The sequence below is a fragment of the Carlito syrichta genome, unplaced genomic scaffold (assembly GCF_000164805.1).
Source record: "Carlito syrichta isolate Samal-C Ts95f unplaced genomic scaffold, Tarsius_syrichta-2.0.1 Scaffold305668, whole genome shotgun sequence".
Taxonomy (NCBI): Eukaryota; Metazoa; Chordata; class Mammalia; order Primates; family Tarsiidae; genus Carlito; species Carlito syrichta.
In genome coordinates, this window is record NW_007249764.1 from 649,617 (window position 1) to 671,649 (window position 22,033).

Here is a 22,033-nt window from a genome sequence, read left to right on the forward strand (position 1 = left end):
ATGAGGACTTTGGGAGATGATTAGGTCTTGAGGGTGGAGTCCTCATGTATAGGACTCATGCTCTTATCAAAGAGGCCCCAAAGAGACACCTGGCCTTGCCCTTTTTACCATGTGAGGATGACAAAAAGGTGCCTTCTGTGAACTAGAAAGCGAGCCCTCGCCAGACCCCAAACCCGTCTTGTTCTTGGACTTCCCAGCCTCTAGAACTGTGAGAAATACAGTTATGTTGTTTATAAGCTACCCAGGTTATAATACATTGTTATAGCAACCCAAATGGACTAAAACATATGTGTTATTAAATTTCCATGATAAAAAAGTAACTGGTGATATAGCTTCATTGAGGAGGTAACACTGAAACCAAGACTTAGGGAGCTGAAGGAGTGACCTTCAAGGATGGGCATTGGGGGAGACCGTCCCAGGCAAGGGCACATCAGTGCAATGGGGGCTTCCTTGCAAGTCTGCCCAAGGAAAGTCTAGGAAGTGAGAAAAGGGATGAGGGACAGGTAGAGATCACACAGGGCCTCTTAAGTCACTGTGAGGATTCCAGTGAAGGTTTCATTCACAAGGGCTGTAAAGACATTGCTTCAGAATCATGCTCAAGTGAATTTTTCTTGGGAGTTTGTTGAGGTCTTCAGATACTGGGGGTTTCTTTACTCAGGTTCTGAGAACAGTGCTGTCCAGTGGAACATTTATGATGATGGAAATGTCCTACCTGTGCTCTCTAGTGTGAAACCCGCTAGCCACTTGTGACTGTTGAGCACTTGAAGTGTGCCTGGTGTCACTGAGGAGCTCAATTTTTAAATCAATTTAATGTTAATTAATATAAATTTAAATATATATACCCACATGTCTTGTGACGTGCATATCAAATAGTGCTGTATTAAGAGATGGTTAGTTTCACTCCAGTATTTATTTTACAGACTTTATTGAATACCTGCTGGCTCTAGACATCATCTAGGCACTATGATCATAAAGTGATTTTTTTAAAATGAGGCCTCTACTCCTGAGGGGTCATAGGGGTCATAGGCCACATCAGACACAATAATTCAGTGGGGCGTGAGTGGCCTGAACCTTTATTCTTTGAGCACAAGGATCTCTGTGCTGAGCTCCCTCCATGAGGGTTTTTATTCAGTTTAAGCAGCCAGGGGGTTCTCATTGCAGGGTAGCTTTTAGATGATACCTCCGCAAACAGACGGCCCCCTGGCCTTCCAGTTGAAAGTAGGTTTCTCGTGCTGCTTTGTGGTGCACAGTTTTCCTTTGGGGCCCTTCTGCCAGTTGGGAATGACACTTTACTTCATATGTAAAGCTCATGGCTCTTCAAGGTCAGATGGCTGGTCTCCATTGTACCCCCACAGTCAGCAAACGATGAGAGGGGACGGAAATGGAAGAGGACAGAGTCTGTGTGTGTGTGCAGAGAGCTTGGAGGGGAAGGAAGAGTTGGTGAGTCAGTCAGGAGCTGTTTCTTGAATCAGCCTTGCCTAGGACTTTCAAAGGAATAACAGGAATTAGCAACAGGAAAGAGAAGGTGTAGAAAAGCATTCCCTTGAAAATTGAGAAACCACAGCAGAAAGGAACAGGAAGGGAGGAGTCAGAGGCAGGTGTGGGGTCAGATAGGCCTGGCTGGTGGATGCCCAGGGTGCCTGGGATGGATCTTATCCCCCAGGGGTGACAGCCCTTTTCTTCAAAGGGCCAGAAGTGCCTAGTTTTGTGGTAACTTCTGAATTCAGCCGTTGTAATGTAAAATGAGCCCACAGATAATATGCAAATGATGAGTGTGGCTGTGTTCCAATAAAACTTTATTTGTGGGCACTGAAATTCAAATCCCAGGTCATTTTCATGGGCTGTACAAAAACAAGCCACAAGCTACATCTGACTGCAGAGACAGCCTACAATTACCACCCTCTGCTACATAAGAGGACACCAAAGGGTCCAAGGGAGACAGTAAGCTGAGTATTCTGGATAGCTCCCTCTAGCCTCAGTGGGACCTTAGGGCTCAGATCTGAAGAATGTGACAGTCTTTGTGAAGACAGCAAGCGGCAATCTGAGTGATGGATGGCGGGGCCCGAAAACAGGGCAGTGTTAACAAGGACACAGAATGGCTTGCCTTAAGATGGAGCGTTCGTATCCAAATGAGCAGGACTTGGTGATGAATGTGCAGGGGAAGGAGCAAAAGATTGGTGTCCCAGTTTCGGGTTAGCAGAATTTTCAGGAGTCCCAACTCAGCAGGGCCCTTTATACTCTCTGACAAACCAAAGAATTTTTGTATGTCTTCATGACTATTTAGGTCTGGTGCTAGTAACTAGTGGCTCACCTAGTCTTAAGCCTACTCCCTTGGTGATCATTGAGTAAGAATAGTTTTGTTTGCTTTTGAATGAAGAGTCTAATTCTAAGCATCATTCTGTGAAAATAATACCCCAGTGGTCTGTAAGAGTTACCCAACCATACTGACATTTTGTGCTCTTATCATACCAAAAGAAGGAACTAAATCTCTTTCAAAGTATTTAATTGCAGAACTTAAACTAGGCTCCCATATGAGAAGAAATTCAAGTGGTAGAATCTAGGACATTGATTAGAGGAGAAACTCCCTCTTCCTCTGTCTATTCATAATTTTTCCCCAGATCTCAGCAGTTTTTGCCTTCTCAGCAAACAGCGGAGAGAGATCAGAAACCTTGTGATCCCTATTGTGAGTAAATGTTGCATTAGCATAAAATTACATAAGTCATCAGTACAGGCTTTCTGCTATGTGGCTATTAATGCAAGCTGACTTAATTTATGTTATAATTCAGTATACTACTTGGAGACCGAGGAAGACCAAGTTAAATTAGAAAATGTGTGTGTGTCCTGCAAGTTTATAATGAGGTAGTACTGCTAAGATTGGAGTAGATTGACTCAAAGTGTTTTGTTATAGTCTTGATGTTCATGATGTTGATTTATCCCTTTTTTTTGGTATTAGTTTTCTCCTCCTATAGGATTGAAGTAGCCAAGGTCAGCTTCTGTAGCATTTATCTTTTCTTTCTAAAACATACTGTAGAATTTATTTGGTGCACATCTGTGTACCTAGGTCTGCGATTCCTGACCACAGATTATCTGAGGTCACCTACTCAAGAAATTTATTAAATCAGTATGTGACAAAATGGATGAGAAAAGGATTGATAACTGAAATGTGCAGTATTGAAAAGGTTGCTTTTGTATCATGAGACAAATAGTTGGCAAGTTACCTGTGTGGAGGTTCTTGGACCAAAAGAAATTCATCTCAGTGTGGTTGCTCTGGCGTAGGACAGAACTTTGGATGTGAGGGTTCTAATAGTCCTTGAGAGGGTTGCCTCCTCATCCCTTGTGTTTTATATATCTCTCTTTCCCGCCTCTTCATCCCTTATGTTTTATATATTTCTCTTTCCCAACTCCCTTCTTTGAGCCCTGACCCGGGTCCACACCAGCATTGTCTCGGAATGCTCGCAAGCATCATCATTGGAATAGCACAATCACTGTGTGCAGTTAAAACTCCAGGTAGGGAGTGAAAGCTGGCCTGAGTAAATAAAAAGTAGCCATTCCGTTTTAATGTTTTTAATGTTTTTAAAATGTGGATCTTTCCCTTTCCCATGTCTGTCATGTCTTTTTGTCAGTGTTCCTAACTCAGCTTCATCTCTTTTCAAATGTTTGCTTTTTATTTTTTTCTTCTTCTAAGCTTCTCCTGTCCTACTCTGTGCGTCATCCCTTTTAAAGACATTTTATACTGTTTTTCAATCTAGTTTGTTTTGGTTTTTGTTTTTTGAGTTGGGGTCTCACTCTGTCACCCAGGTTGGAATGCAGTGGCACGATCGCGGCTCGCCGCAGCCTCAACCTCCTAGGCTCAGGGGATCATCCTGTCTCAGGCCTCCGAGTTGACTGGGACTTCAGGCACACACCACCATACCTGGCTATTTATTTATTTATTTATTTATTTGAATCGGAGTCTCACTCTGTCGCCGAGGCTAGAATGCAGTGCCACACTCACAGCCACCCCAGCCTCGACCTGCTGGGCTCCGGCGATCCTTCTGCCTCAGCCTTCCAAGTAGTTGGACCTACAGGCACACGCTACCACACCTTACTAATTTTTTTTTAATTGTAGAGACGAGGTCTCACCAAATTGTCCAGGCAGGTCTTGAACCCATGGGCTCAGGTAATCCACTTGCCTTGGCCTCCCAAAGTCCTGGAATTACAGGCTGAGCCACCGAGCCTGGCCTATTTATTTATTTTTAATAGAGATGAAGTCTCACTGTATTGCCCAAGTTGGTCTCAAACTCCTGGACTCAAGCAATCCTCCTGCCTCAGCCATCAAAGTGCTGGGATTATAGGCATGAGACACTGTACCCCACCAGTCTAGTCTTTTTGATTACCAACATAGCAGTCCTAGGTGACTTCTGACCTTGTTTACCAGGACTGTTAAGAAAGCAGCGACAGATCTCACACCCCACCGTGTCCCTACAGCAGCTCCAGCAGTCATGGTTTTGAAAAAAATACGAAATTATGTGAAGTAAAAAGAGACCTCTAAAAAGAAAATGTCCTTGGTTAAATGTATCCACATTTAACATGTAGAGCTAAATGTTCTTAGCATGGTCCATCACAGTCATAGCAGCATGTACGTGGATGCTTCCTGACTCACAGCAGCTGCTCTGTGTTGTGTTTTATTTCCAGAGGTCACCCTGAAAGTACACATCAGCGACGCCAGCACCCATCAGCCCGTGGCGGATGCGCTCATTGAGATCTTCACCAACCAGGTCTCCATTGCCTCTGGCACCTCAGGAGCTGATGGTGTCGCCTTTATCAAGTTCCAGTATAAACTGGGCAGCCAGTTGATCGTCACAGCCTCGAAGCATGCCTATGTGCCAAACTCCGCCCCATGGAAGCCGATCCGGCTGCCTGGTAAGGCACTCTCCGTCATCTTTCTCCAGCACAGAGAGCGTGGTATAGACGAGTCAGGGTGGAGTCAGACCCAGAAATGGTTTGGAAAGTGCACGTCAGACCATCAGTGAAATATGGATACTTACTCTCTGTTTTACTTTTCGGGGTTCCCTTACACAAAGACAAGTGAGGGTCAAAGTGTGAAGCTGGGTGGGGCTCTCCCCAATTATATGCACACAGTGGATTCCCAAACTTTCGAGTTTCTGCTCATTTTCCCAATGCTCTGTTGATACCTTATTGACTATGACTGGTAGGGGAGGTCTGGGCAGGGCTTCAAGACACAGCCTCCTTCTTCTGCTTCATGGGTCTCTGCCTCGGTGGTCATGGTAGAGGCCCAAGAGCAAGGATGTCCAAAGATACAGAAGTAGCTGAGAGGCTTTCTCTTTCCCCCTTCCTGCTGGTTACCACTTCAAAGCAGCCTGTCTCCTAAAAGGAGCAAGAACTGTTTGTTCCTGACACAGATCAGCTAGGGATGGGTGGGGGCAACAGGTGGAACCCGCTTCTGTCCTCTCACTCAGGCTCATCTAGTACCTGGAACATATTCTCTGTCAGCACCAGGGTCGGGTGAGCAACAAGGCTGGGCTGAGAGTTGAGAGAGGGTGCTGCTGGGGTCTAGGGATGTGTAGCCTTGGAAACTGACTGTCCTGGATTCTGATCACCAATCTGTGATTGAGCCCATGCTTCAATGCCAATCTCTGTAAAATCGAGCTAAGACTACCTTTGCAGAGTAGTTTTGATTAAAAATTATTTACATATGTCAACGACCTCACAGCACCTAAAACACAATAGGTGCTCAATAACTGTATAGCACCACACACAGTGCCTGGCAAAATACCATGTTAGTATTCATCTCTGTCCCAGAATACAACTTGTCACCTTCCCTCGGAGACTCTGCTGCCTCTGGAAATATGTGACTGTTCCTGAAAGTGTTTTCTCTGTCTTATAAAGTCCCAGTGTCTACCCAAATTCATAGAATCCCTTTAGTTCAATTCACTTTTATTAAGTACCTACTGTGTACCTGGCACTGTCCTGGATGCTGAGAGTACAGGTCTAGAGACACAGATCGAGCCCCTAGAAAGTTTATAGTTTGGTTATGAAGTCAGCCCCAGAAGCAATTTCCATCTCACAGGGGAAGTGTTCCGATAGACCTGTGGATAGATGTACTTATAGGGGACGGAGGGAGGATGTGTCGCCAGCCTAGGTGAGTGAAGGAGGGTTTTCTGGAGGGGGAATAAGCAGGGAGCTGAGCCTTGAGAACAGATATCAGCATCTGAAGGTGCTCATAAAAATACATTTCCTAGGATTCAACCAGTCAATCTGGGGAGGTGGGTTCAGGAGTCTGCATTTTAGCAAGCAGCCCCCTCCCCCAGCCGCCACTGCCAGATACTTATGGATAACAATGTTCACCAAAGTTGAGAGCACTACTTTGTGAGCCATGGAAGTGGATTTGATATAAGATTCAGTGTGGAGGAGATCATTTAGGAAAGTCTTAGAGAAAAGGTGATAAACATGAGAACTATTTAGCAGGCAAAAGCCAAATGGCCTCGAAGAATAGCCTGGCCAGAGGTGTGGGGAAAGTGGATGGAAGGAATGCAAATGGAGCCTTTGGTTTCTGGCTGCTGGTAAAATGGACGGTCCTCACAGGGGAAAGCCATGCAGTTGGGGGACCAACCATACCACCATTTCCTAAAGTTGGTTCAACTGACGGAGTGGATTAAAGAAGTTTCTTTGTTCCCTTCCTCCCTCCACGTGTGCTTCCCTGTCCCCAAGCTTCAGGCTCAGGCAAGGAGGGATGGAGGCCAGGAAATGGGAGGAGGGAAGAACAGGTGTTGGGGTCGTAGGTGATGATAAGCTTAGTGTAGAGTGTGTTTGGTTTAGACTGTCTCTGGGACACCAAGGGAGCTTATTTGGCCTTTAGTGCCCAGTGAACTTGGGGTTCAAGGGAGAGGTGTGGGCTACAGGTTTAGTTTGGGTCATCGGCAGTGTTAAGGTGACAGTCCAAACTCTGAGCTGAGCCAGAGTAGAACCTCTGTGGGCCTGAGGCAGGACCTCAGCAAGGTCAGCACAATCGGAAAGGTGGCTTTACCGGGAAGCATCTGAAGGAAACATTTGACCTCCAGTTTTCCATGCTGAGAAGTCACTGGAAATAACCCAGGAAAGTCTAGACAGTATCTGCCTGTTTGGGGAGAACAGTCACAACAAAATCCAGTTGTTTCTCAGTATTCACAGTCTTTATGGTCGCTTGTGTTGCCGAACACAGAGTTAGCACATACCAAACCCCTGCTCCAAGGGAAATACAGGGCTGGGCTCCTGTGAGCCTCTGGTCACAGCAGTTTCATCAAATGATCAATCCATACCTTTGTTTTATGTGTGTTTCTGTTTAAAGGCACCTCATTTTCTATATATTGTCGATACATTCACATTAAACTCTCGGCCCACAGCACCACCATTCATGCCTGAACAGAGCTATTGAACACAGATTTTCTCCATAAGGCACATCACAGCCGCCTCATGCTTAGGAATGCTAGACAGTCCTTCAGCACTTCACATGGGGCTGCTGAAAGTAGTGAAATCACACACACATACAGTCCCAGCTGCTTGGGAGGCAGGGGCAGGAAGATCAGTTGAGGCCAAGAATTTGAGACCAGCCTAGGCAACATAGTGAGACACCATCTCTACAAAAAAATTTAAAAATATAGCCAGGTGTGGTGATATGCACCTGTAGTCCTAGCTACTTGGAAGGCTGAAGCAGGAAGATCACCTGAACCCAGGTGGTCACAGCTACAGTGAGCTATGATGGCACCACCATATGCCAACAAGGGTGAGAGAGTAAGACACAGACTCCAAAAAAAATTTTTTTTTTAAAATATGAAAAAAGTCATCCATCCACTAAAGACTATCATTCATTCTACATCTTTTTTTTTTTCTTGAGTAGGAGTCTCACTCTGTCTCCCATGCTGGAGTGCAGTGGCACACTCATGGCCACCACAGCCTCGATCTGCTGGACTCAGGTGATCCTTCTGTCTCAGCTTTCCAAGTAGCTGGAACTACAGGCATGAGCTACTACACCCGGCTAGTTTTTTGATTTATTGTAGAGACAAGGTCTCACCAAGTTGCCCAAGCTTATCTCGAACCACTGAGCTCAGGCAATCCTCCCACCTTGGCTTCCCAAAGTGCTGGGATTACAGGCTTGAGCCACTGCACCCAGTCTCATTCTGCATCTTAATCGTTGCCAACTCTAAAGCCTTTGCCCTAGGCCAGGTCCTTGGCAATGGTCTAGGGCTATGGCAGCAGCCTCCGGCCAGATTAGTCTTTTCCTTCAGACTACCTGCTACATTGCTACACATTAGTGTCTTAAAATATGTGCACTTACGTCATACATCTGCCTGAAGCCCTTCTGTGGCCTCAGGATGAAATACAAATGACACACAGTGCCTTCTCCCCCAGCTACCTCTCCCTTCCAAATCTCGTGGTCTGTCACCCTGGGAAATGTGTTATCCTCTGAAGGATTCTGGCATTTTACCTTCTCCGTGTCATCTGCGAAGTTATTCATCGACCATTATTCCTTGGCAGACTTGTCTTCTGTTCCATAAAGTCCAGCTGGACTGTTTTCTACTCCAAGAAATCTTCCTGCCTTTCCCAGGTAGACTGAGATGTTCCTTTCTCTCTGTATGTCAAAAAACAAACGGGCTGGCCTCAGTGGCTCGGCCTGTAATCCCAGCACTTTGGGAGGCTGAGGCAAGTGAATTGCCTGAGTCCGGGCAACTTGGCAAGACCTCATCTCTACAATAAAAAAACAAAAATTAGCTGAGCGTGGTAGTGAATGCCTGTAGTTCTGGCTACTTGGAAGGCTGAGGCAGAAGGATCACTGGAGCCCAGCAGGTTGACTCTGGGGTGGCCATGAGTGTGCCACTGCACTCCAGCCTGGGCAACAGAATGAGACTCCAACTCAAAAAAAAAAAAAAGTCTCCTTGGTGGGGAGAGAACTTTGGGACATTTTTCAGCATCCCTTCTGTGGTGGGTAAAAGTGCCTTCTGCTCAGAGATCTCTGCTGCCTCCACCCACCTAGGTACTGGGTTGATTGCATCCTTAGTCCCTCTGCCCCAGGAAGCCCCTGCCAGTGCCTCTGCCACCACATGGCAGTCTCATTAAAATGAATCATTTTTTCTCCTTTAAGCAAAAAGATTTGAGAGACTGGTTGCCAGAGCAGCCTCCTTATATATGGAAGTATCAAGTGTTCCGGGTGAGAAAAGTTTCAAAATGTGCTGTGATGGTCACACAATTCTTGGGGAATGATCACAGGTGATTTCAGAGTTCAGAGCCCCCCACACTGGTTAGCACAGAGGCAGATACTCAGAGCCTAGTGAATGCCTGCAGATTCTGCAGGTGCTCTGGAATGGAGCAGGACAGTCTGGGTATCAGCACTTAGGTGGTGTGGGGTGTAACGCTTGCCTGGTTTTGGAGGTGAGCTGCTTCCTACAGGTAGCATCTGTTACGACAGTCCTGTCTTTTCTTCCTGGCCATAAGGTGCCTTTGCCATTAGTTGAAATGGTCCCTGTTAAAGGTAGGTTTACCTTTGAAGTGACCATGCAGGATTTACCCAATTAGGGTTCCCTCTTTAGACCTGGCTCATCCCTGGTATCCACTGGCTAATTCCAGAATATCTCATCACCCCAAAAGAACTCTGCATTCATTAACACGGACTGTTTTCCACCTCTCCCAGTCCCTGGCAACCACTAACTACTCTGTCTCTCTAGATGTGCCTATTCTGGATATTGCATATAAGTGGAGTCATAGAACATGTGGTTTGGTTTTTTGTGCCTGGCATCTGCCACTCAGCATAATCTTTTCAGGGTTCATTCATACTGTAGCATGGATCAGCACTCATTCCTTTTTATGGATAAGTAATATTCCTTATGTGACTATACCACATATTATGCACTCAGCAGTGGATAGACATTTGAGTTGTTTCTACTTTTTGGCTATTATAGAGAATGGTGCTAGGAACATTCATGGACATGATTCTGTGTGAATCTATGTCTTCAGTTCTCTTGAATTTATAGCTAGGAGTGGAATTTCTGGGTCATGGGGTCACTCTGTGTTTAATATCTGAGGAACTGCCAGACTGTTTTCCCCAGCACCAAGGTGCATTCTTATCTTTTTCCTGGTACTTGCTGTATTCTACTTGTCATACAACCATTTATTGTGAGTCCTAGTCCCCTTCTAATGCCTGACCCTTGAAGGTACAGGCTGCTTCTGACATGTGTCTGTCCCACCCAGGATCTAGCCCTGGGCCTTGTGTATAGTGCAGCTAATAAATAAGTTGACTGTGTGGATGGTGAGTGAAAGTAGATCACATCCAAGGGCAACTCACCAGTTCTCTATCACACTATTAAGAGCCAGCACTGTGAAGTAATTGATACTCTTACCACTTGACCTTTCTAGTTACTGATATTTTTCCAGAAAGTCGCTTTACTCTCTCAGTCAACCTTTCTATATCACATAGTGGTTGAGTTCAAATCCTTGCTCCAGCATTTATTAGCTGTGGAATATTGGACAAGTTACTTCCTCATCTATGAACCTGTTTTCCTACCTGTAAAATGGGCATGTTAATACCTAGAGTTGTTTTGAGACATAAATAAATTACTGAAATCAAAGCACTTAATGTCTTGTTTATTTTAGTGGTTATTATTTTATAATGTATATTTGTCTTTCTCTTCTTAAATTCTTATGTTCTACCCAGAAACTCGTAGGTTTTGTGAAATTTGTAGTTGGAAGTTCAAGTACCTAAGAATTTTAAAATAACATTTTTTATCATGTTACTAGTTCCTATGACTGGGGTGGGAGATATTCTTTTGCCATGAGGCACTTATTAACCTAAACACATATTTTTAAAGCCTGTCTTAATGTTAATATCTAACATTATATATTCTATATGCATACAGTATATACATTATAACTTTTAATATACTCCTAATGTGAAGAGGCTAAGTTACTTTACTAAAAACTTCTAGCAAATTAAAAAAAAAGATGACTCTTGTAGGGCAAGTGGTTGTTATATGAAAAATCACCATACTTTTGTGGTGTTTTGAAGATCTTTTGCTAATCATGCTAAAAATCTATCTTATTGATTGATTTGAAATCAGAGAACACAAAAAATGCAGAGTTCCCCCCAAAAATCAGAGTGGGCATTTAGTTAAATGTCACCGTTCCCTTATATCTGTTTTTGTTCCTGTAGTATTTTCTTCTCTGAGTCTTGGCCTGCTTCCAGAACGATCTGCGACTCTAATGGTTTATGAAGATATTGTCCAGATAGTATCAGGATTCCAAGGTATGTCTAATATACTTTTTGGTTTTTGTAATTACTACTAATGTTATTTTTGATTGACAAATTATATACAGTTATGGGGTACAATGTGATGTTTTGATGTATGTATACCAGGTGGAATAGTTAAGTGAAGCTACATAATAAGTTTATCACCTTGCTTACCTATCATTTTTTATGGTGAGACATTTGAAATTGACTCCCTTAGTTATTTTGGCATGTTTAATATTTAAAAAAAAGAAGCAGCGATCACTTTTGGGCCAACTGCTAAAAGCTTATACGGGGCTCACTTGTCAGACAGTGGTTGCAGTGAATTTATCCACACCTAGGACACAATGGCTGTTGTCCCTGTGTGGACACAACACGTTTGAAATTTGATTAAATTATTGGTCAGTGGTAATCTTATTTCTTTAGACTCATCCTTTAAGTATATGACAAAAAAGAAAAAGAAAGAGCTGCCCATCACCCCCTTCCTCTCTAAAGAAGAAAATGTTAATCTTGCTTGGATCAGAGTCCAGGGCACTGCTCAGATCCCATTTACGAGGGGACAGGTCACTCTCGGAGACTAATAAGCTTGCGAATGTGGCTTTTTCCTCTCTCCTGCCCCCTTGTTTCTTTAATCTGTCTCACTGTCATGATGTCTGCAAATGCGATCTCACCCCTTCTGACTCCCATTGCTCTCACAGACAAGCTCACATAGAAGGATCGACTGACTTGCTCTTTTCTTGGTACTGGGGTTAGAATGGGGAAGGCTTGTGTGAAATGCACTTCTGTGCCATGGAGATTATTGTATTCCATCTAAATCATGGACTTGAGAGTGTTTTCTTTGAATGTTTCGTCAGATTCATTTTTTATTTACTTTATTCTTTATTTTAATACCATTGTGCACCCACCATTCTCTACAGGACCAAATTCATGTGCCATTTGAAAATGAGGTGAACTCTTTCACTCCTTTATGAAAGAGTCTATCTAACATGCAGCCGCTTCCCTTAGAGAACGTATTTGAAAAGAAGAGAAATAAAAGTGTCTGGTAGCATTTCTGACTCAAGTTTGGAGAGAAAACTGGAATCGAAATACAGATGTTGACGTCATCTGCACAGTTAAAGCCATAAGTGTCCATCTTTATTCCCCTCTAAGAGAGAGCAGAGAATGACATTGTGTCTTCAGTTTCCTTTTACAGTGGAACCACACTGTGGCCTAAGCCCATTGGCTTTGGCAACTTCCAATTTTTATTTTATTAGTTTTACTGTTGTCAGAATCACTTACAACTTTTTATAACCCATCTCAAGGACATTCTTCATCCAGCCCCTTTGACCTTTCCACAGCATTTCACAGAGACAACTGGTCATTCTCTTTTGAAACCTTCTTCCCTCACTTCCATGGCATCATGCCTTGATTTTCTTTCTTCCCATCTCTTGGTTGTTTCTTCTCGGGAAACTCCAGAGGCTGTCCTGGGCCCACACTTCTTTCTGGTCCTTTCTCTAGACAGCCCCTGGCTCCCAATGCTGCTGAGACACTGAATACTCTCTGATTAATCTTTCCAGTGATTACTCTCAGTTCCATCTCTCTCCCCCTGAGATGGGGACTGGACCCAGCTGCTTATTTGACATCTCACCTTAAAGGCCTAACAGGTGTCTCACACTTAACATTCACACATGGAGCTCTTGATATGTTTGCCTTCTGTCCCAATCAGTGGTATAAACATCCACCTAAGTTGGTCAAGCCACAGGTGTACGATTTAGCCTAGATCCTTCTCCAATCTCCTTCATTGGCTGAGCCTCTTCTCTCCATCTGTGTTGCTGCCTTGCAAATCCAAGATACCACATGGCCCTCAGATCACTTCAGTAGGGTTTTGGGGTGTCTAAGGTTTTTTATGGAGATAAGATCTCACTGTGTTGCCCAGACTGGTCTTGATCTCCTGACTTCAAGCAGTCCTCATGCCTTGACTTCCCAAAGCACTAGGATTACAGGTGTGAGCCACCATGCCTGGCCTGCAATAGGTCTTTAATTGACCATCACATTTGCACTCTTCAAACCCATAATCTCCACAAAGTGAAAGTGATTGAGTCACCTTGCTTCAGCTCTTCAGTGATTGTTCCCATTGTACTCACAATAAAATCCAACTCCTTACACTCAGGGCTAGACCATCCCCTGGCCCTGGGCCTCTAGTAGCTGGTGAAGTCGGGACAAGGCTACAGCATCTATACACACAGAACTTCCATGTGTGATCTCTTTCCTGTCCCTTTCTCCTTGGTGGCAGTACTGTCCTTAGCAAGGTGTTTGTGACGAGGCTCAAACTGCAAGGTCTGGAGCTTCAGCACACTTGACCCCATTGCAGCTACCCAACCTCCTCGTCATTAGCTGTCTCTTTGTGACTGTAAGTGATTCTTGGAGGGTCCCAGCATCATGTCACGCGCCCTCTGTAAGCAGTCACCTTCCATCCCCTGTAGTGGTTGTACATGACCTTCCTCTCCCCGTCTTACCTCTCAGTGGGTAGAATATAGCTGCAACCTGAGCATCTCACAATCCTCAACCCTGCACCTGCACACCCTGGACTTTTTCCCTCTGCCCATGTGTGCCCATGGCATTGCTGCACCCATGCCCCAATTTGGCCCCAGTGATCTCTACCTAGACCACTGTAGTAGCCCACTGGGCGGCTCGTCTTCAGTCCAGGTTAGGGCTGCAGCAGGACTTTAGAAGGATATCCTAGATTTCCACCTCGAGTCTCTTCTTCCCAACACATGTTCTAAACTACCAGTTCAGTCTTCCTGAGGCAAATTCTAGTTCTTTCTTTCCTTGAATGGCTCCTCATTGCCCATAGAATGAAGACCAGTCTCCTTATTCTCCCAGGCCTTCCAGGATCTGGTCTCGACTTCCCTTCTAAGTGTTCTTCTCTGTCAGACGCTGTGTTCTAGCCCAAATGAGTTTCTTTTTCTGTTTTCCACCCGGGATGTCCCACCTCATCTTCCAATCTATCTTCAGACCTTCCCTGGACAGGAAGACCAGCCTAAGGTCACATACCCCAGGAGGCCTTTCCTGAATGTCTGCTGGAGACAAGAGTTGGACTGCCTGCCTTGTCTCTCAGCATCAGGTGCCAATGGGCTTGTGTCCTGTGACCTATCCCTCTAGGCATGGCTATTGGACCTGGAGTGTGGCCAGGGGATGGGACCCAGCAGTTCTTGGCTCCTTCCTTTTTCTGGGATTGACTAAGAACCCAGAGGGGCGAGAATGGCTGAATGGTCCTGAGGTACATGCAGGGCCTGTGCCCTGGCCAGGCCACCTGTGGGCCAGGTAGAAGAGAACAGAAAGGATGCAAAAGCAGAGGAACCCCAGTTGTGGGTCAGAAAGGAGTAGACTGGGCGTTAGTGGGGTCACATTCATGGCACAGCATTAAAGTGAAACCTACATACTCTTGACATGTCATCCAAGAGCCATCCTGAGCCCAAAACCGGCAGTCCTAGCTTCTGTACCTTCGATGCGTCCTGTATCCTGTCCTTGGGTTCCCATAATTCCCATCTCCCTTATTGCCTCACATATCCTTATCAATAAGCAAAAGGAACAGATTAAACAACCCTCCAGCTGGGGGTTCTTGATCTTTCGTTGATACCTCCCTCTCCATATTTGGTGGTATACCATGCCTCTTCAACTAAATTTAAAACCCCAAAGGTCAGCTGGGCTCAGTGGCTCAGCCTGTAATCCCGTGCGTTTGGGAGGCTGAGGTGAGTGGATTGCCTGAGCCCGCGGGTTCGAGACCCGCCTGGGCAACTTGGCGAGACCTCATCTCTACAATAAGTCAAAAATTAACCAGGTGTGGTAGCGTGCGCCTGTTGTTCCAGCTACTTAGAAGGCTGAGGAAGAAGGGTCACCGGAGCCCCGCAGGTCAAGGCTGCAGTGGCCGGGAGCGGCCACTGCACTCCAGTCTGGGTGACAGAGTGAGACTCCAACTAAAAAACAAAAACAAAAACAAAAAAACCCCAAAGGTCGAGGACTGTGTTGTCATTATCTCAGCACCCCCAGGGCTTGGCCGTATGCCTGCCTCGTGGTAGGTACTCAATGGGAAGTTCATTGAATGATTGAGTAAACACATACCCAGAAAATCAATCGAATCCAGCTGGTTTTTGCATTTTTCTACATAGACTGCTTACTCCATGGTCAGTTATTTTCTGTTGTGAAAGCTAAGAAAAGCATGGTTCATACACGTGCACACATACTCCCACACAAGTACTTGAATGACACTTTCTCTAAGAAGCAGGAAGCCGAAGGAGGTAAGTCATTCAGGTAGCTTTTTCTTACAGTTAATTAATTTATTTAGTCTATTACATCTCTGCCTCCTTAGATAACCATAACCAGGAACTAGCTAAGAACCATTTCTTCCTTTTTTTTTTTTTTTTTTAAAGAGACATGATCTCACTGTGTCACCCAGGTGGAATGATCATAGCTCACTACAGCCTCCATAGCTCAAGCAATCCTACTGCTTTAGTCTCCTGAGTAGCTGGGACTACAGGCACACACCACCACACCCAGCTAATGTTTTTATTTTTTGTAGAGACTGGTCTCCCTTTGTTGCCCAGGCTGGTCTAGAACTCCTGGCCTCAAGCAATCCTCCTACCTCAGCCTCCCAAAGTACTGAGATTACAGACATGAACCACTGCACCTGGTGCTCATTTCTTCTTTTTTATAATCTTCATTTACATGCCAGCTTTAAAAAATTCAGACATTTTGCTAACTTTTAGGTTACCCTACTTCATGTATGATTCCTTGTCTCAGTAGGCAATAACAATGGACCATTTTATACATTTCAAGTTTTCCTACTGGTTGGAAGGACGAGCCATCTGTAGATGAGTAAGTGATGGTCTTGGCCACTATTTACTTCTGTTCTATGAAGCCAATATAACCTTGAGTTTATAAATTATATATCAGATGTTTATTCTTAAACTGGTCACATTTAGTCCACTTATTTTTTTTTTAATTGATTCATGGGAAGAAAAAAAATCAAACATGCAATACAGTAAGCCATTTGATTTTTGGTCAGAAAGGAGCAGACTGGGCATCAGTGGGGTCGTTTTGCTCGGATGGTGTGTTGTGTCAGCTGGTCCTGGGGAAGGAGCAGGTAGTATGATGACAGTTCCGTTATGAGACTTCACACATATCCTGTGCAGTGTTAGACCAATCCTCATTGCTTGGTTGAAGAAAGGCCACTGGAGGGAAGGTGGGGACCAGGTGAGAGAGGAGGGAAAAGGGAGTCACTGTCCCCCTCAGCCTCCTGCTTCAGGCTTCCATTGACATCTTTGCTTTAAAATGTTTACGACCAGGGCAGGGCACAGTGGCTCACGGCTGTAATCCTAACACTTGGGGAGTTTGAGACAGGAGGATCTTGAGCCCAGGAGTTCAAGACCAGTCTGGGCAACATAGCAAGATTTCATCTGTACAAAAAAAAAATCAAAAAATTATCCAGGCATGGTGGCACGAGTCAATATTAGCAGCTACTCTGGAGGCTGAGATGGAAGGATCACCTGAGCCCAGGAGATCCAGGCTGCAGTGAGCTGCGATTATGCCACTGCACTCCAGGCTGGGTGACAGAGTGAAACCTCACCTCAAAAAAATAAAATAATAATATAATGTTTATAACCAAATAAAATAGAGACTAAACTCGTGGTTAATGAACTTTCCTTTAAAAAAATCTTTTTTTAAAACTGCCCGGCCAGGCTTGGAGGCTCAGCCTGTAATCCCAGCACTTTGGGAAGCCGAGGTGAGTGGACTGCCTGAGCCTGCAGGTTCGAGACCAGCCCAGGCAACTTGGCGAGACCTCGTCTCTACAATAAATCAAAAATTAGCCGGGCATGGTAGTGCGTGCCTGTAGTTCCGGCTACTTGGAAGGCTGAGCCTGGAGGATCACCGGAGCCCAGCAGATTGACGCTGGGGTGGCCATGAGCGTGACACAGCACTCCAGCCTGGGCAACGGAGTGAGACTCCAACTCAGAAAAGAACAAAACAAAACAAAATCTGCCCATTTGCTTTCTTCTCTGTAGATAGACTGTGGTATCTATGTACATTCTGACCATGTACAACAATTGAATGATCCTCTCATCACACTAGGTAGGATTCTGTAGTGTATGCGTGTGAATATGGGCTGCACAATAAATGCATGTTCCAATGGAATGAGCCTTACCACTCAACAGCCCTTGCATTTTGTAAAGAAGGAAAGTTACTGTGTCATTGTTGTTGACATTGCTTTATAAACAAAGCCTGGAACCATTGTAGGATAACTATATGAAGGGGAAAAGCCAACTTAGTAATTGCTCAGTAAAGAGATTTTCCTCAGCACAGGCTGTATCCGAAAATGTGCCCATTGTCCCAAAACGCAGGCAAATTGCTTTCAGACTGGTCCATGAGAGAAGAGAATGGAAAGAGAAGTCACTCATAAATTAACACATAAGAATCATTTTCTCTGAGAGTGTTTTGTACTTTGCTAAAGATCATATTCACACCAAAATCTTGTGGGGAAGGGTCTGGTGGTCAATTCAGTAGTTTATCCTAGGATTATTCATGGTAAGGGATGAATGGAGATGTTTGGTGTCGTGGGAATGCTGGACAAGACTATGGAAGCCAGTCTGCAGCTCTGGCTCCTGTAGCCTCTAGGAGATTGTCATGCTGTCTCTGGAGGAATGACTCAGTTGTGATGACAGTAAATAGAAGGCACAGTAAAGATGCCCCCAACTTCTTATAGCCACTCTGTCATTAGGCCCACTGGCACCACCCCAGTCAGTGGTTTCCTTCTCTGCTGGGTCTCCTTGCTGTTTCCAAGACAGCCCTTTTTCTGTTCCCCAGGGCAGCTGCTAGAAGCCTTTACCACCACATTCTACACACTCCCTACCCCCCCCCATAATAGGCCATCTTAGCTGGACGTGGTGGCACATGCCTGTAGTCCCAGCTACCTGGGAGGCTGAGGCAGAAGGATCAGTTGCACCTAGGAGTTCAAGGCTCTGGTAAGCTATGATCATGCCACTGTGGTCCAGACTGGGCAACACAGCGAGACCCTGTCTCTGTTTAAAAGGAAGGAAGGAAGGGAGGGAGGGAGGGAAGGAAAGAGGGAGGAAGGAAGGAGAAAAAAGCAGGCCATCAGGGTAGCATGCCTTCCGTGGTCTTCTTTCTGCCCCCTTTCCTGAGAGGACATGGTCCTCTTTCTCCCGCTGTTTCTCTGCCCCACCATGAGCCCTGCACATGCACACTAGACCCCATTCCTTAGCTCCTCTTCTCCACCTCCTTCCATTTGTGCTGAATCTTTTGTCTTTCTTTTCGGGTTCTTTCTCAGCTCTCATTATCACTGAAGGCTTTGCCGTTCGAAGAGAAACCCCTCTGAAAGCCCATTTCTCCTTCAAGACACAGTCTTCTCATTTCGTCTCCCTCCCAGATCCTGGAGACATCTCCTCTCATGCGCAAGTCCATCTACTCCCTTTATCTGGCCTCATGCTGTTCTTAACGTTCTCTTGCTGAGTCAGAGTTGCCAGATCCAGCAACTGTGTCTCAGTCTTCACTTCTTAGTCTTTGTCTTTCCTGACTCACCCCGGCTTCACAACCCTTACCCGTGCCACCTTCTTGGATGTCTTCATCATCTCTACCCATCCCTCTATTCATTGCTTCTCCATCTCCTCCATAGGTTTTTCCTACCCTGCTCATCTTCTGTTCCAAAAATAGCTTTCCACACCTGCTGCTTCTTCCACGATGTCTCCCAGTGCCACCACCTTTAGTTGGAATTTTATCATTTCTCCTCTGAGCCATTTCCTAGCAGAATCCTGGCTGATCGCTCTGACCTTAAACTCTCTCCATCTTGGCCATTTCCCACCTTCTGTCAGAACTGGGCAAAAACAATTGGGGTTCTTTCATTCCCATACTGTTAACTCCCGCTGACTCTCCCCTGCTGCCCACACAAGTCCAAACTGTTGATCTGGGCACACCACGCCCTTCCTAAGCCACTGCCTCTGTGCCAGGACCCCACGCAGCCTGTGTGTGACTCACACGGACTTCCTCAACATCCCCATGCATGCCAGACCGACCCATATCTCTGCATCTTCACAGATGCTGTCTCTTCTCTGCCTCTCAACCTTCACGACATGGTTCACAGATATCACCTTGGGAGCTGCTTTTCCCCTGGGCAACTGGTTACTCTTTCTTGAAGTTTATCTTGTACTTTTATCACTTCTCTCTGGTTCTAGCACTTAAGACATGATGATATTTAAGCTATTTCCATGACTGCCTTCTTGACTCTTTTGAAAAATTTTCATTGATGTTTTAAGGAGTTAGGCATGCAAGAAAAGGAGGGTGTGAGAAACCCAAGAGGCGATGATGCTCTAAGAAGAGATTCCTTTGACTCTGATTCAGGGAGAAGGAGAAAGTACCACTTACCCCCTAGATTAATAGCCAAAGTCTTCACTGATCCATTTAAGAGGCTAAAAGGCATCTTGGAAAAGAGCCCTGGGTCAGAAAACAAAAAACATCTGCAACCCTTGCTTGCTTCAGTTTTCTCCCGTCTCATGGCAACCACTGGATTTCTTTAAACTTCAACTTCGGAAATTTACTTGGAAGTCTTCTTCATCCTGCCCTCCAAAAACTTAGTGTTAGCAATTATTTTAAGCTTTTCTGTTCATCAGGAAAGAGAAGAGAGAGACAGAGATTTAGACAGAGGAAAAGGCAGAGGTATAGATAGAAGGAGAGTGATGCCTTCTCTATTCTTGAATTCCAGGAAAACAAAGGCTTTGTCCTTTTCTTCTCTGCCTGTCCTATACCCGCTACAGAGAGACTCTCAGTGTGTGTTGTAGACTATTGTGAGGATGCTCAGAAGATATAGTGTGGCAGTTCTCAATTGAGGGCGATTTTACCCCCCAGGGATGTTTAGCTACATCTGGAGATGTTTTGGTTGTCACAGCTTGGGGGCTGCTACTGACATCTAGTGGGTAGAGGACAGGGATGCAATTAAACATGCTACAATGCCCAGGACAGCCCAACCCCTGCAAAAAATTGCCTGGCCCAAAATGTAAGAGGTACTGAGATCAAGGAACCCTGATTTAGTCAGAATTAAGACACAGCATTATTGGGACATAGTGAGTTGCCAAGTATAAATCATCTTCATGTTCAATTCAGTAATTATTGTTGAGCACCAGCTGAATACAGGGTATAGTGCGATACATGTCACAGAATACCTGCTTCTAGGGAGCTTCAGTCTAAAAGGGAAGAAGATCTGAGAAAGTAATACTGATCAAGGAGGCATTGCTAGATGCCCTACACATGTGTTCTGACCTAATATCACAGTAGCCATATTATAAGACAGGCATGATTTATACCCATTTTTAAAAATAAAGAACTTGAAACCCAAAGTCACCCAACCAGAAGGTGGTAGAAGAAGGATTTAAACCCAAGACTAAGTGATTCTGCCACCCATGTTCATGACACCTTCAGTTAGGAAGATGAACAAATACACAAACATAATGCAAGTCACAATGCTATTAGAGAGATACAAATAATACTTAGAGCTTGGATTGGGATCAAGAAAGCCTACACAGACAAGGTGACATTTGACATGCATTTCGGACAATGTGTAGGATAATGGGAAGAGAGTGAGCATCTATGTGGAAACAGAGTTGCACAGTCCTGTCTGACCATAGGGTGAGGACTGATTGGCAATAAGTAGAGGATTATTTTTGTTTGTTTGTTTTGAAGTAGGCATGGAGTACTAGGAAGGGATACAGAGTTGGAATGAAAAGAATTCATGTCTGCCTCTTACAAGCAGCATGAATTTGGGCAAGTCCCTTTTTCTCTTTGGGCTATAGTTCCTCACCCATAAAGAGAGGAGAGAGTTTTTTCTTCACAAGGTAGTTGTAAATATTAAATACCATTATATAAGAACTTTGTAAATTCTAAAGCCTCTCACTTAGAGGAGAGGTGTAGTGGTAGTCTGGGTCTGTATTGGTCTACTCATTTTTGTTCTTGTTTTTGTCATTGTTGGTAATTTGGTAAGTGAGAGAGATCCATCGATGGTTTCTGGGCAGGGAAAGGACATGATCAGCATAGCGTCTTAGAACAACCAAGGTGTTCCTAGATTAAAAAGTAGAAAAGTAGGGGTAAGGCTGAAACAGAGGGACCAGTTAGCAGACATTCACAGTGTGACAAGTGGTAGCATCAGGTAACATAGGCTGCTGAGTGCAGAAAGAGAGGATAAGTTGATACAACAAATGTTGATAAGAGAAGATTGGCCATTCTTGGCCCTTGAGCAAATGTACAAGATAACAGGGAATATGATGATGGTGACCTGGAACCAAAACTGGGTGTTGGGAAGAATGGGGTACTTTTAGGTGAGAAAGAAGGTAGATGATGGCTTTAGAGCATCAGATGGGCATCAGGGTAGACATTTCTAGAAAGCAGCAAGAAATGCAAGTGTGGAGCTTAAAACAGAGTCCAATGCTGAAGGGCACAGTGGCAGCCAAAGCTGTGGCAGTAGAGGGAGCCCACAAAGAGAGCACAAAAACTGCAGAGGCAATGGATGGCAGCCCTCTAAGGACTGTGTCATCTGGGAGTAGAAGGTGAAAGAAAGTGCTTGCAAAAGCAACAGCAGGCAGACTCAGGAGAGGACCAGAGTACAGGCCCATGCATGCAAGGAGGAGGGGGTTCGTGGGTGTGGGTGGCCAACAATGTGGACCATTGTGAAGAGGTCAGCAAGGATGAAGGCTGAGCCATGGTCATGGGGTTTGCAGATTATACAGTCGACATCTCCAA

At 44.9% G+C, this 22,033-nt stretch overlaps 1 protein-coding gene across 1 annotated transcript in view; it reads left to right on the forward strand.

Annotated features, from left to right (window-relative positions):
* Positions 1-2,110: 2,110 nt before the first annotated feature.
* Positions 2,111-22,033, forward strand: part of LOC103264530 (protein FAM171A1-like) — a 29,801-nt gene continuing 9,878 nt past the window's right edge. Inside the window, exons 1-3 of the mRNA XM_021714559.1 lie at positions 2,111-2,192; positions 4,675-4,902; positions 11,180-11,272. Of these exons, the coding sequence (XP_021570234.1) occupies positions 2,111-2,192; positions 4,675-4,902; positions 11,180-11,272 (403 nt within the window). The remainder of the gene's footprint in view (positions 2,193-4,674; positions 4,903-11,179; positions 11,273-22,033) is intronic.